The sequence below is a fragment of the Natator depressus genome, chromosome 1 (genome assembly GCF_965152275.1).
Source record: "Natator depressus isolate rNatDep1 chromosome 1, rNatDep2.hap1, whole genome shotgun sequence".
In the NCBI taxonomy this organism is placed as follows: Eukaryota; Metazoa; Chordata; order Testudines; family Cheloniidae; genus Natator; species Natator depressus.
This window is the reverse complement of record NC_134234.1, coordinates 204600407-204616146: the sequence shown is the minus strand read 5'-3', so window position 1 is coordinate 204616146 and position 15740 is coordinate 204600407. Positions and strand designations below refer to the sequence as shown.

At 46.3% G+C, this 15740-nt stretch overlaps 2 protein-coding genes across 3 annotated transcripts in view; one reads left to right on the top strand and one right to left on the bottom strand.

The window, feature by feature from the left end:
• The window catches only part of WDR3 (WD repeat domain 3), a 40629-nt gene extending 39513 nt beyond the window's left edge, over positions 1-1116 (bottom strand). For both annotated transcript variants that reach the window (XM_074975158.1, XM_074975167.1), the window contains exon 1: positions 1002-1116. The gene's annotated coding sequence lies outside the window, so the exon portion shown is untranslated. The remainder of the gene's footprint in view (positions 1-1001) is intronic.
• A 34-nt stretch (positions 1117-1150) lies between these two features.
• Positions 1151-15740, top strand: part of GDAP2 (ganglioside induced differentiation associated protein 2) — a 44670-nt gene continuing 30080 nt past the window's right edge. Inside the window, exons 1-5 of the mRNA XM_074975131.1 lie at positions 1151-1266; positions 5205-5451; positions 7641-7780; positions 12412-12565; positions 14453-14541. Of these exons, the coding sequence (XP_074831232.1) occupies positions 5276-5451; positions 7641-7780; positions 12412-12565; positions 14453-14541 (559 nt within the window). The 5' untranslated portion in view covers positions 1151-1266; positions 5205-5275. The remainder of the gene's footprint in view (positions 1267-5204; positions 5452-7640; positions 7781-12411; positions 12566-14452; positions 14542-15740) is intronic.

Below are 15740 nucleotides of genomic sequence, written 5' to 3'. Positions count from 1 at the left end.
GAAGACAAGAAACACTGAGAAGAATTTCATGTATAAAGAGAAATTAGGGCTGGAAAAGACCTGCTGTATGACATTAGAGGAAAAGTGGACTCACAAAACTTTTTCTAGTATTATTTAAACTGAAGAGGACAAACATTAAAAACAAAGGGGTTCTCAACACTTCCCTTGGGAGACTACCCCACAGTGTGCCAGACTGCGCTAAGTTTTTCCATTATTCAGACTACATTTTTCTTTGCACAATTACTCCCATTACTCTTAATTATTCCCACTTTGGGAACTATAATTGCCACCCTACAAGTATTTACAGGGAATTACCATGCTCCTTCCTTGTCATCACACCATTGTTATACATATTTTGTTTTTAAATCTTTTCATAAACACCGAACCTAGAACCAAATGCAATATTCTAGATGAGGCCTCCCCCCTGCTCTCCCCTCCCTCATGCCTCTACACACACAGCTCAACGCTACCTTCGCTTTCCACCCACCTTATCGCACTGCACAGTCACACCGACTTCGTGTTCCCTTCCCTTCCCTTCCCTTCCCCCCCCCCCGCCCCCACCATCGCTACTGCCCTGATTTCTCCTTCCCAGTAAGTACTGCTGGGCTTGGGGTTATGTTTTCCTCCCAGAGGATTCAACAGCAGCCGCTCTGACCCGCCACGCTGCCAAAGCCGCGCCCCGCGGCTGAGGGGTCGCGCCTGGGCGCCGCCTATGCCGGGTGGCGAGCGGCAGGGCCCGGTTGCCGGGGCGGCAATGAGCAGGGGCGCGGGAACAACTTGCACAGTGCGGGGGGCAGCTGGGCGCCACTGAACCAAACTGTAAACCTGGCACAGGGACCGGAACCACTTCAAGCCCGGGGTGCGGCAGCGCCCCTAGCTCCGGCTCCTCTGGGATCGAGGCCAGGCAGGGGCCACCGACCCCGCTGGGGAAGGGGCGAGCGGGCGGGGGAGGCGCTGCCACGCCGCGTTCGCCGAAAGACCCAAAGCCCGCCCGCGCTCACCGCCCCCACGTGGCTCTGCAGGTCACTCGCGCGCAGACACCGTCTCTCGCTCCGCACGAGATGAACTGGCCGGGCCGTTCAGCGTCCCGGCGGAAGTGACGTAGGATCTCACCTCACCCCGGCTGTTCGGTGCGGGATTGGTCGGCTTTGATCCGGAAGTGGAAGGGGGGGGAGCCAGCCTCAGTGCCCATTTCCGGGGTGATGTTGCTGAGTCGACTGCTACCCCTGGGACCCTCTCGCCGGATGGGGGCAGCGGGGCCGGCCCGTGAGTGAGGGGTGATCCGCGGCGAGAGGGGCACGAGCGAGCGGTTGGGCACGGGATGGCGCTGGGGCCCGTTGCTAAGGGGGAGCTCCCTGAGCGGACGTTGCTAGGCAGAGTGGGGTCGCTGTTCTGTGCTGAGGGGCCCGGGCGGGGCCGGTCGCTCTGTGACACCCCCCACCCCCACCCCCACCCCCCTGCCGCCGCGCGGCCTGGAACCGCTCCTCCGCGTCCATTGGGTTGCGGGGCCCGTGTCCCTGCTGGCGCGGGGGGGGGAGGGGGAGTCTCTGTGTCTCTTGCTTTAGGGCGCTGAGAAAAGCTCCGAGCGTTTGTCCAGGAGCGTCCTTCGGTTCCTGCCATCTGCGCTCGGCGAGGCCCCTGGGGGAGGGATCCCTGCCCGGGGGCCGCGCCTGGGGCCGGCCCTTCTCTGGGGCACAGCCCCTGTTCTCGCCGGGGCAGCTGTTGTCTGCGCTCTGTCGCGCGAGGCATCTCGGGAAAGGTCAAGACGCATATTGGGGGAGGGGTGTGTGTGTGTAGCCCCCCCCCGAGGCGAATAGGTGTGAAGCTGCACGCAGACCGAAACAAAGGGATGGGCTCTCGGTCCGGAAGACCTTATCAGTCACGGACTTCACTTGCTTCTCGTGAAAGACTCTCCTAAGAGAGAAATGACCAGGGCTAATGTTTCCCATTATTCCGTCTAACTTTTCTGCTTTTGTTTTCCTCAAAGTTTTCCTATTTGCACCTTACGTATCACCTAACGGAATTTCTCTTCCTCCTTGCTTTGTATCGGTCTCACTGTTAGACTTATCATGTCTACCACCCCCGTATTTATTGTTTTGCCAAACTATATATTTTCAACTCTCAATCTTTCCTTTCAAATATGTCCCTCTTCCTAGTAAGTGTTTCTGTTGCCTTTTTTCTGCTTCCCTTCTGGTTTTTATTAATCTTTCTGCTCGTGTGGAATGTACCACCTGCTTCAATGATGCAACAAGTATGTATACTTGTGCAAAAAGAACAAACTTTGGATCTCAGTCAGAAACAGATACAAGTTTCTAAGGGCTTCAGTGCATTTGAGGTTTCATCCCAAGTGTCTGCCTTAATTCAATGGCAGACTGCCACATAGTATAGTACTATTTATTTTCTCATGGGGTTCTGAATAGTTTTTCTCACTGGTTCATGTTTGTCTCTCAGTTTCAACATGCCAGTAGCTGCTGTGGTGCTAGTTGCTCTGGTGTTTTGGTTTGGGTTTGCTTTGGGATTTTTATTTTAGTGTACATGCTGCTGTTTGTCTGTTAGAGAAGACAAGATCAAAGAAGCGCACCTTGCACTTGGAGCCGAAGAAAGTGATGTTTTGGGATGAGCCTTAGTTCCTGTGTTAGTTCATTCCACAGTCTGGGACTAGACCCCAAGAAACTGTCTTCTACGCAACCAGCTTTACCCTTATTGAGTAGAGTTCCATTGTGTCTGAGGAGCAGAGTTATGAAACATGGCCTTCATCCCATAGTTTTAGGTACGCTGGGTCCAAGCCTTTAAAATACTTACTCTTGAGGGCATTCTGCACCAAAAATTAAAAATTCTGCTTACAATATTTTAAAATTCTGCGAATTTTATTTGTCAAGTAATCGTGGATGCTCCAGCATGGCATTGGGGAGCACAGGCCACCGGCTGCACAGAGATGGGAGATCACGATGTAGTTTTCCTCCCCCTTGGGACGCAGACTCAGTGGTGAAGCTGCACCCAACCCTGACCCAGAAACACCCCAGGACCCTGCCTGTCTGTACCAGGTGCACCAGGTGTGGGTAGGCAGGGTCAGCAAGGCAGGATCCAAGTGCGGAGGGGCTTGGTGTGGGGGGATCCATGTGTGGGTTGAGAGGGTTCTGTTTGGGGCAATATGGGTGAGGATCTGGGTGCGGGAGGCATCTTGATGCACAGGGGCTTGTTGGGGGTTCTGGGTGTAACGGTAGTGGCACTTTGCAGGGAGGTCCAGGTGAAGATGGGGGGGCGGGTCTGGGTGTGTGGGGGATAGAGCTTGGCAGGGGGGGTCTGGGTGTGGGAAGCTCAGTTAGGGGGTCCAAATGCTGGGGGAGTGGGGCTCAGTGGGATGGGGATCCAGGTGCAGCTGGTTGGGGCTCAGTGCATGGAGATCCAGGTGCGGGTGGCTCGTTGGAGTGGTCCAGGTGCAGTGGGAGTGGGGCTCGTTGGGGGGATGAGGCTCAGCAGGAGGGTTTGGTATGAGGGGGTCTGGATGCACAGGGGTTGGGCAGATAAGAGAGCAGCTCTACAGTGATCCTTCCCTCTACAGCTGAGGAGTGATGGGTGCAGGAAGCAGGGTGGTGAGGAGTTTGCAGAGCTTCCTGCACCTGGGGGAGAAATGTTGGGGTGGGTCTGACATGGCCCCGGATGCTGTGCAGGGGAAGAGGAAGTCCTGTCCTCCCCTGCCCAGCCGGGACTAGCAACTGAGCCCAGTGCAGGGTAGGAGCCACCAGCCAGGTCTTCTCCAGTCTGTCCCCGCCCCACAGTGATTTACCTCTCTGCCGGCTGTCCTGGGCACCTGAAACATGCTTGGGGAGGATCACATGACCACTCTTGTGGCTTTCCTTTGCTTTCCTGTTAGAAAGTCATTTTTCTGAAGGGAAGCAAAGAAATTTGTGAGGGGCATAAATTCTGTGCATACGCAGTGGTGCAGAATTCCTCCAGGAGTAATTTACTTGAAGGTAAGGAACAAGACCTTGACCTTCGTATTCTGCTTGTGTTTTCAGTAGTGCAGGTTATTGAAGAGATGTGCTGTAGTTTTCTGTACTATTTGGAGTTTCCTGAGGGCTTTGTGTCCAGGTATATTGCATTGCTGTAGTCCAGACAGGAGTTGAAAAAGATGTGCATAATGGAGGCCAGGTGATCATTTGCTAGGATGAGGCAGATTGGCCTACTCCATCAGATGATAGAAAGCATCATTTGAAAATGCTGCTGTATAAGAAATTAGTGTTAGTGATGAATCTAGGAGCACTACTAAACTGCATGCAAGTCGCTTTATCAATGTTTGTGGCTTTAAAGAATGTCCAGGCTGATTCAGAGCAGGCCTGGGAAAATGCATCTTCTTTTTGACTACATGAGAAATAAGAGATTTTCAAAGTTGTTACCAATTAAATTAACCCAAAGTTAAAAATTAACTGAACAGTAGCTTAAGTGCTAAACTTCCCAAGCCTTTGGAGGGGGCATGGGAGAAATAGACCTTAATTTGTATTAGTGACTGACAGTCCACTAGGCGCTATTGATTTTTGCAAAATAGAGAGTAAGCAAATTTGACTGTTTTGTTTTTAAAGTGTTTAAATGTTACTAAAGCACTAAGGGCCTGATCCTAAGAGAAGCTAAGCACCCTTAACTCTAAATGACTTCAAGAGCACTTGATTTGCAGTGGAGGATGGAGGATTGGATGTAAAAGGTAGTCAGAAAAGAAAAATCTATCCTGATATGTATATATGTGTGTAATTTTGTACTTTTTTGACTTAAAATGCTGAATCACTTTTCTTCAAATTTGATTTTTCTTTCTTAGGCTGAACCACAAATCTGCAAAATGTGGAGTTTATAGATTCAGCATTTTTTAAGGTTCAAGTTTACAAACCAATTGGAACAATTTTTTTTTATAGTGCGGAAAATTAGGGGGTTTTTTCACCATTGGATAATTCAAAAACAGATTAATTATCTTAGCTCAGACTTTCCAAAACAATTCACCTTTGTACTGAGACCAAGCACAAACATTTTGAGATAAAAAAATGAAACCATACAGAGGATAGGTTGTGAACAAAATAGCCTGTGAATCTTAACTACGTTGCTACCTGCAAATGCTTTAATTGTTCTTCAGCTTTCCTTTATGAAAACTCTAACTCTTCTAGAATTGTTCTCAGTGAAAATCCAGGTCTGTGACCCTATTTTTTTCTCCTCTGAAGCACCAGAAAGACTCCAGTGAGAACTGGAGTGCTGAAGAGGTAGTGGAAAGAGGAGTTGCTGTTTCCATTCCATGGATCCCTTGGGTGCTCCTTCCCAATTTGTGGATATTGATTCTCTGCCAGCTTGGAATGACTACAGTGAGGCAGACCAACTGGACTCCCACAAAACTCAAGTTGAAAAACCCCAACTTGATGTTAGATCACCTTTCCCATACAGGAAAGACATCAATGCAAAAATAATATTGTGGTAAGTTCAAAATAGCTCTGACTTCTTACATGCCACAGTAATGAATGCAGTGATGACAGAGTGCCTAGCAAAATGGTCATCACCACAAAAAAAAACTCTTCACGTGGTGTGGATTTTTTCTCCTTTTTTCTCTTGAGGTACAGCCATAGGTCAAGTCTGGGAGGAGAAAGGATAGGTAAAGTCTTAGATGAAGGCTGGTGGAGGGACCCAATGAGGTTCATCTCTGTACTACTTGCATGGGCATGTCCCTACAATATATATAATCACCTTTCTATTTAATGCAATTTTAAAACAAACAACTTATTGTTTTTTCTGGCACTTGTTTTACGTTCTGTGCTTCCTGGTTTTGCCTCACTTTGTATTCTCTGCATTCATATAATAGAATAATGGGGTATCTTTTCCTGTACTGTCCTTAGTGTCTGTTGGTTTTTTTTTCTTCTCTATCTCTCTGCCTCCATATACTTTCTTTATGTTGTATTCTGTCTCCATATTCTTCTTCCAAAATGTGTCTATCTCAACAGTGTTTCTCTGTGCTAACTTACCCCATCTATGTCGTCTCCTCTCCCTCGCCCACCCACTCTCGCTTATCAACACCTAATTTCCAGAGGACTACCCCTATCAGTAGAAGACAAGTATGAAAAGTGGGGGAAGCCCTCAGGGCCAGCAGTAAAGTGAAGAGCTATCCCCCTTTACCAACTGCTAAGAAGTGGGGTTGGGATTTCTCGGCTTTGCTCAAGTCTCTCTTTCATGTGAACCTCCAGATCGCAGGTGTCTGGTAAATTTGAAGATCAGCCCTTTCTCCAACCTCTTCTGGTTGCTGCACAGAAGAAGAATAAAGCCAGAGAGGGTGATCCCTGCCTGTTCACCCCAGATCCTCCTAGCTGTTGCAAGCATGGGTGGGTTGGGGCACTGCTGCTCTATCCTTCCCCCTCTGAGCCTCAGTTTCTTCCTTCAGTTCCTGTCTCTGACCCTACTTAGAGCTTTCCCTTGAAGTATCAGAGTGCAAGTGACCAGATTCTTGTCATTTTCCCAATTGCCCACAGGTTTTTTTAACAGTAGCAATGAAAACTCATCAGATTCTAGTCATCTTTCACTTTGCTGTAGCTTTTCAGTGTTCTGAGCAGCAGCAGATAGATGCACTTAAGTTGACTGTGTGAAGACTAAGAGACAGCATTGTATCAGTAATAGCCTGTTCATGATTAGAAGGCTTTCTTTAAAATCAGAGCTCTACAGGTTCAACAGAGGCTCCTCTGCTCTGAGGAGCCAAGGCTGGCCAACTGGATCAGATGCAGCATTTGACAGGCTCCAGAAACAGGGGTAATATCATACTGGCATTAGGGAGACTAGAGACAGACCCACCAGGCCTCCCAGATCTCACAAATATTTCCCCTCGCCCACCTCAAACATAATTGTTCCCTCCATATTCCCATTTGCCGTAGGGAAAGTCAGGGATGATTCCTTGCTCCCTTATCATACCACGATAAGACCCTCATTGCTATATTAAAAATCAAGGAAATTCCATAAACAAAATATTAAGTAAAATTAGGTGCATGTAATATCTCCTCTGTGTATTCTCAAAAGCAAGAAAATGTCAAGTTTGGGACTCTCTAAACTCTATCTTAATGCCTACACTGCACATTTCCAGTGACAGACTCCACATCATTGCAAGGAACTTACTTCTGCCTCCACGTGATGATCAAACATGCTACACACAATACATTAATCTCCCTCACAGTTTAATATTGAACTTCTTTACAGCTCACTGCTTAAGTGAACAGTGTGTTGTTTATTGGGGAAGCATGAATTTGCAATTAAGGTTGTACTGTGAGGGAGAATTTTGGGTTGCCTGTAGTCTGTCTCCATACTAGTTGAAGGTAGAGTGAAGTTCACTGTGAAGATTCTGAGTCTGTGGATATGTGGCGCGTGGGCATTAGGGTATGGTTAAGAAATTCCCTTGAAACTTGATTTTTCATTGGTTAAGATTTCATTGTGAGAATGCAGTGTTTTACCAACCTTAATTTCTTCTAAACTAAGCTTCTGTTTATGGAACATATCTCACAAGCAGGGTGCGATAGAGGAGTACAGTGTATCATGAAGCAAGGCAAGAATAACCTTGCAGTTAAGAAGCACTTCTTCTATGGTGCCAAATTCGTGTATCTAACCTGCACTCAATGGCTTTGTTTCCTCAGGAAAGGAAATGTAGCATTATTGAACTGCACAGCCATAGTAAACACCAGCAATGAATCTCTCACAGATAAGAACGCGGTATCTGAGAGCATCTTCTTGCATGCCGGCCCCAACCTGAGGGATGAGCTCCAGAAACTCAAAGGTAAGGAGAATCCTGCTCTACAGCAATGCAGCTGCCACCATGTAGCACATAGCAGAAATATCTGGGTTTGAAGGCAAGGAAGGTGCAGAAAAGACACTTGCCTTTATTTCCTTGACCTGGTTTTAATGTGAAACATGGTCTGGCCAAAACTTTCCCCCTATGGTAGACAATTCCTCCATTTGTAATTCAGAATACAGACCCATAGAAGCTTCTGGCAAGCCGTTCAAGTTGCTGAGCTCTTACTTTCAGACTATGACACAGTCGTCCCCTTAGTTAACTGAAGCAGATTGAAGTTGGAAGTTATCTAAAAGAGCAGTTATAAAAGTTCTTGCTGTAGAGACTGAACTTGTATGAATACTAATTTTGCTGTACTGCCCCTTTTTAAGGAGATGCTCGGAGAGTCTTGCAGTTCACCCCAACAGAAATCCAAACTCAACAAGAATTCATGTTGAGTAAGTTCTGTACAAGCTGCTAGCCTGCAGCCATGCAACCTAATCTTTTAGGAACCAATGTCTAGTAATGGATAAAGTGTTGCTGCCCTGCATGATAAAATAGAGCCTCAGAGTGACCTCTTAGTCAGCTTTCATTTTTCCCTGTACTAATTCAAAAATAGTTCCATAAGCCAGTTTAATAATATTGTAAGAAGAGCCCTATTGGAAGGCTGGCAATTTTGCTTTTCTAGAGAGAAATATTCTTTGAATTATGGATTTTTCTTTATCTGGATACTTCTGTATCACCTATCTAGTATTTGAGCACCTTGCACAATCTAACCAAGTTAGACTGGAAGATGTAAGTCCTTCAACGCCCAGAACGAGGTTTTCCCTGTTCTTGCAAGTTCATGTCAGTCTTTAGATCAGGAGCCAGATCAAACTCAGGGCTATTTATCCAAAAGTCCTTTCTTTTTCTGGTGGTCCCAGTTTGAACCAGGGTATGTGAACCTCAGAAGGTGGTACGTTTCCGAAGGTGTTATAACCTGATCGATTTGCCTTCATCATCCCCTACTGGTTTCCTTCCTGGAGGAGCTGTGGTAACGCTTTCCCCCATAGAGTGCATGCAGTCCCTGGCCCACAATGATATATAAACCATTCATTCACTTACAGTATGATCTCCCAAAGATATTGTGGGATGTTTCACTATCTGTCACATCTTCTTCCCACCCATTTGTATCCACTTTCTCTAAGCCCTGAGAAAGAGTCATGCTTAAACCATGTGATACACTGCTTCTGCTCAAGCCTAGAGGCACCAAGTGCTTTCTTTATGGCTCAGCTGACTCCTATGTCCCTGGGAACAGTCTGTTCAGCTTCCTCTAACCCAGAAATACTTCAGGGAGGGGCTCAGATTTCTAGAGGAATTGCTGTCAGTTTATCATCTTAGTCTACTGCATCTTGGACGGCAGTACAGTAACAGTCTTCCAAATGCTGTAAGGCTCTATTAGAAGGCTCTTGTTTCTCTCCATAACATTCTTTAGATGGAAAAATCTGAGTCTTCCATCTAAAGTTTGGGAGAGGATGGTCTAAGGTCTAGACCAATGACTGGGTAAAATGAGATCTTGGCTCTGTTACTGATTTTGCCACCTGGTTACTGTTACCTTGGGCAACTCACTTCGCCACTGTGCCTTGCTCCTGATTTGTAAAGTAGGGGTAGTACTTGTGACAGATATGACAAACACAGGCATGTCTTGAGACTACCGTGTTTAGCGTTCGTATTTCTTATCTCTTTATTTGAGCCAGCCCTTGAAATCATGAAAATCTTCAGACTATTATTTTGTGATGGGCCACAATGTTCAGACCTTTGTATCAATAAGCATTATATGTATTTGTGTTTCTGGCTTGCTAAGTGGATTCCCTGTAGAATCTGGAATCACTAAGAGGTGATTAATATGCAAAATCCCAAGGTTGGCTATGCAGATACCCAGCCTTTAAAGTCTTACCCAAGGTGGAAAGGGGGACAGTAAGTGGTTTTACCTGTTCCAGGAGGCTTGGGAACAAAGAGCATTTTTTGGTAGAAAGACCGAGTATGAACTGATTGAAAGGGAACTTCTTGAGCTACAAACTGGCGTGATTTGATAACCAAAAGAAGCAAAGCCTTGGAGAAGGATTTGAAAGGCTTTGGAACCCATCAGGGACTCCCATGAGGGCTGATGGGGTCCTGCTGATAAGCTTAAGTACACGTTTAGATCTTTTTATTGTTTTATGATTTCTTTGTATGTTTTTGTCCTTAAATAAAGATGCTTGCTTCAAAAGTTTTGCACAGGAAAAATGTTTGGGGAAGAATATCTCTTCCCTGGGCTGCTTCTGCTCACCCCATCAAACTGCTCGCATCCTGGATGGGTCTAAAACAGTGGTTCGCAAACTTCATTGCACCGTGACGCCCCCTTCTGACAACAAAACTTACTACATGATCCCAGGATGGGGGACCGAATCCAAAGCCCACCCCAGCCCCGCTGCTCCAGGGGGAAGGGGAAAAGCTGAAGCCCAGGGGCTTCGGCCCTGGTTGATGGGACTTGGGCTTTGGCTTCAGCCTAGGCCCCAGCAAGTCTAACACCAGCCGTGGCGACCCCATTAAAATGTTTGAGAACCCCTGGTCTAGAACAATGAGAGGAAAAATATAGACTTCTGGTGGGATTCACAAAGGTACTTAAGTGCCTAAGTCCTGTTTTTAGGCAACATTGAGATCCACCAAACTCCCACTTGGCTGCCACCTAACCCTGTAGGTGCCTAAACTTCCTCAGTGCCTAAATTACTGCAGTAAAAATTCTCTAGGCACATGTTTCTTTCTCTGGGCATGCAGACTGCTGCCTCATTCTAGGCATTTGGGTGCCTCTCTGTTGCCTAAGACGCCATGCAATACATGAATCACAGGAAGATAGGTGCTCCTCCACATAACACAAGTGTGGGGCCCAATCAAGTTGGCATGGTCAGAGGCCTCATAGCTCCACACAAAACGGGCAGGAGGAGGAACTCCCTTATAACCTTCAGCCCCGTGGTTCGGGTACTCACCCAGAGGGTGGGAGACCCTGGTTCAAGTCTCCCCTCTGCCTGATAAGAAGAGAATTTCAGTCAGGATCTGCTGCCTCTCAGCAGAGTGTTCTAAACTCTGGGATATGGATATTCTGATGTGGATCTCCCTTAATCTCTCCTCTTGAAGTTGTTCCATTTTCTAACCTGGAGTAGAGTAGTAGTAGAGTAGACCTCCCTATTCTGCTACTGGTTTCCATCTAGAAACCCACAGAAGGTGTGTTGTATTGAGAGCCAGGAGGAGCAGCAATCGCCCTACTCAGTGTTTTCAGCACTCAACAAGGGGTGAGGGAAGGAGCAGCTGGGAGTGGGCTGGGACTGTTGTTGAGACAGAGGAAATGCTCCTTCTCAGTTCTGTGGTGCAGAACACAGGAAATACTCTTAGAGTTGCACAAAACAGATTTAAAAATTATATTAAAGCTAATGTTAACCTGTGTACTACATAAATTTTTTATTTTTTTTTATTAAACAAGAGAGTGTCTGTGCATCTGGGTATAGTGCTTAGATTATTCACAATACAAAGTTTGTTTTAAAAAATCATAAGATGCCTATCTAATATAACTCTATCACCAATGTGAGTAAATTCCTCTCCTTAAGTGGGGCTGGAATAGTTTAAGCCAGTCTTGTGCAGGTGGATTCTGAGAGTATTTCTCTCTCTTAAGGGGAGACTTGAGGAAAAAACATCTTGTAGCTCCTGGCTAGTACATTCGCTTTTCTATCTTGCCCTAAAGACGCAAGAAGTTTGGTCCAGTGGAATAGATTTGAGCCCAGATCACTCTCTGCAAAGTGCATAGTGTACTACTGATTGTGAAATAGATGCTTATTAATGATCCCCAGAAGGCTACCAGTATGTGAGGGGGGGAAAATGGTTACCAGAAGGCTACATGTATGTGAGGAAACACTTCGCTGTCTGTCGGAGACAAGTTGTCCAAGAGGAAAGGAATGAAATAGAACAATAGAAAATGTAGACAGAATACCCAGAAACCTTTCTGGACAGTGAGAACTGTTAGGCATCCCTGGAGACATAAAAACTGGGCAGATGAAAATCTTGTGGAACAAACCACAAGGCACAACTGTGCTCCAATGTGATGTGGAGAAACATGGCGTTATGGCTTGTCCATCTCTAAAAGCTCTGCCAACCACAAGTTGGCTGATTAAAAGGACCATGTCCATCTCCTATACCAAGAAATTTAATCAAACAGCATAGTCTCCCAAAACCAAAGCCTTTCAGAAGAGCCGAGTTTGTGTTTGTCTGCATAACACGTTTCTACTGCAACTGTCTCGCCAAGTTAGTATACTGCTTTTGTGTGGTGGGGGAGGGAGAGCACGGGGAGCTGCAGTCAAGTACACAGCCTCTCCAGTGACTTGGTGCTTCTGTTCTACTCCGTGAATGCTCAGCTTCTGAGAAGCAGACTGGAGATGGTACAGCTCACCGCATGTCCCCGGGCTGGCTGAGTGCTGCTGTAGCAGCTTGCCATCTTGTGGTGCAGGAACTAATGAGGTGGAAGTGAGTTGCTGCAAGGTGGGGTTTGGTGTGGGGATGAAAGGAAGTGAGGTGCTTTACTCCCTGCCCTACCAAGACTTAGGTGTCTTATCCTTTGTATGTTTCTTTAGGATGCCGGACGGGGGAGGCAAAACTGACTAAAGGATTTAACCTGGCTGCACGATTCATTATTCACACCGTGGGACCCAAATACAAGAGCAGATATCGCACAGCAGCTGAGAGCTCCCTGTATAGCTGCTACCGCAATGTCCTACAGCTTGCAAAGTAAGCACATGGCAATTTGGGCCAGGCTCTGTTACTCATAATACATGCTGCTTCTGGGTTACTTGATGTGGGCAGAGTCCAGGTGGGTATGAACGCCCATCAACAGTCTCAGACCTGGACAGAGTCTGGGACCACTCTGCTCCCTCACTTATGTGCTCCGGGAGCATGAGTTGTCATTTTGAAGGGAGAATACGCAAGCATAATTGACTTTGTTGTATCAGATAATCAGGCAGTATATCCCAGCCTGGCCAAGATGATACTGATTGCCCAGGGGAAAGGCAGATTTCTCTTCCCACTCCACCTTCCAAACAGTGCAGAAGGCCAGGAACGTAATGCTGTATGTTTGGAGACGGGAGGATCCATTCTGACTCCTGTGGTGAACAGCTGATCCCCTGAAGTCTGAGATGCAAGTATGCCTGTCTTAGCAAGTATGCTACGCATGATGGCATTACCAATTATATAATTCAGTCCAATATGTGCCTCTAAGCCTCCTGTAGTGATAAGTGATTACAATGTGAAGAAGCACTTCCTTTTTATGGTGTTACTTATACCTTACAGAAAATCCTGTAAAATCTTCACACTGTGAATCAGGGTGTTTCTAAATCCATAAATGATTAGTTTATGGCTTTTACCTTTTTTATCAATGGAGCTTTGTGGTTTCTCGGGAGAGAGGGAAAACAACTTTTCTAGATATTTGAAGATCTGTTTGTTACAGTGCAATGATAGTTGCTTCATAGTCAAGTTTACTCCTGAGTTTCCATAATAAGGCCACTTTTTTTCCAGAATCCCCCAATCTTCTCAAATCTATAGTTTCATGTGCCTTAAAACTGATAGCTAGGTCTGGGCCTGAGGAGAATTTTCCTGCAAACTTTGAAGTGATTTGGACAAGAGGTTTCTGAGTTATGACACCCTGAAAATAGAGTTCAAGAAAGACTTAATTTTTCTATTACTGGGGTGAGGGATGGATTTTGGTATTAAGTAGCAAAGCAGGAAAACAACAAAACTTTGTTTGCTAGATGGCGTTACGTGGCAGTCACCTTTGGAAAGTAACTAACTTTGGACTTTGTAAAGTTGGCAGTCACCAGCTTTGATCTTGGTATAGCATATTAAACAGTTGTTGGAGACCTGCACTTTTCACTTCTTAAAAAAAGGTCTTTGAGCTTGCTCTTGCTACAGGGAAAGGGCTGACAATGTAGTTGATCACTAAGAGCACTTGTCAGTGCAAAAATAACAATTATTATTCCACCAAGAGGGCAGTGTGGAGGACCCAAAAAGCTTCCTAAGATTTGTCATGGATTCTAGCCTCCAGCAGACCTAACAGGCCCCACAGGAAAGAGGGAATGCTCTCGTGGTTTCCTTCCCTCTGTTTTCACCAGCCCTCTGTTGTTTCCTCTGATTTGCAGCAGTGGAAATCTTTTTTGGCAAACAGGAGACTAGTTAAGTGGATAAGACATGGAAAAACTAGTGCCAGCCTGCCAGCACTCCAAAGAACCCATTCCCTGCGTCTCCTCTTCTGTTCCTGGAAGAGCCCACCTGCAGACAGCAGTTTTCCAGTGGACTGGGTGGGGGAGCGGCTTATCGGGAGCTTGGTTTGAGATATGAGGAAGTGGTCCAAGTGGGAAGGGATGTTCAGGAACAAATCTGGAGAAAGTTGGGGGCAAGTAGTGTTTCTCTGCCTTCTCCACCTAGTGAACTCCTGTGGCTCATAAGCTGGGAATCCCTCTGCTGCAAACCAAAAGAGGTTCCTCAAGTAGAGAGGAGGGATGTGCTAGTGCTTATCCTGCCCACTGAGCTGCTTCTTGCCTCCCCCATACCTCCTGCCAATAGCTCACTCCCATATGAGGTTCTGTTTTCATGCCTGGGTTTCTTTTCTCCTCTTGACTTCAGGGAGCAGGCAATGTCCTCAGTGGGATTCTGTGTCATAAACTCTGTGAAAAGAGGCTACCCTTTGGAGGATGCAACCCACATAGCACTGCGTAAGTAGGTCTTGGAAGTTTGTTGCATCCTAACACTACACCAGCTGGAGCCCATGTTGTGCACATTAGACTTAAATAAAAGCACGGTGTTGGAGCATTTGGGGTTGGGGTGTTAAGCAGCAGGATGTTGAGGCAGTAGTGGGGCCTTCCATTGGGTCAAAGTCAGTAGAGATGTATATTCAGGTGTAGACCTAGCAAATGCCTAGGTGTTTCAGTCAGCATTGTTTTGCCAGGAGCCTGCATTTCTACCAGAGGTAGAAACGCCCAGTGTTTAAAAATCTTCCTGTTTTAGCTGTATGTACCCAACAGATGGCTTGTGAATGGAGAAGAGCCTTCAAGGTGAAAAGGGGAGCTGGGAGAGACTTACGAAAGGAAGGTGGCTTTATGACTGACAGTGCTGTTCAACCACAGCAGTATTGGCCCCTGTGAGATTTTGCTGTGGTTTAACCCATTTACATGAAAATTTCACGGCAGGAAATGTTTGGAAATGCATCCTCTTTTTCTCCAAACTGCTGCTATTGCTTGAAAAGTCCTTCACTGATTTAATTTGTTTGGATTTTGTTCTCTAAACTGGTAACACCCCTTCCTTGCTGCTCTCAGTCTCTGCACATCCATACAATCCAATAATGTTCTGTGAAGTGCTGGCCTTTAGTTTCTTCCTGTCCAAATGACTAACTGATGAGAGCTGACAGGATCACAGCCTAAGGGCCCCATCTGCACCACAAGGACATCCCAATCTGGGGAACTGGTTACAAAACAGTTTTCCCCTGTTAGTGTTGATGGGAACTTGACCACATCTTGGGATAGCCCAAGAAAGCAGGAGAGAGGAAATACAGTAACTCCTCACTTAATGTTGTAGTTATGGTCCTGAAAAATGCGACTATAAGTGGAACGATGTTAAGCAAATCCAATTTCCCCATAAGAATTAAAGTAAATAGGGGCGGGTTAGGTTCCAGGGAAATTTTTTTCACCAGACAAGACACACACACACACACACACACACACACACACACACACACACACACACACACACACACACACACACACACACACACACACACACACACACACACACACACACACACACACACACACACACACACACACACACACACACACTCTCTCTCTCTCTCTCTCTCTCTCTCTCTCTCTCTCTCTCTCTCTCTCTCTCTCTCTCTCTCTCTCTCTCTCTCTCTCTC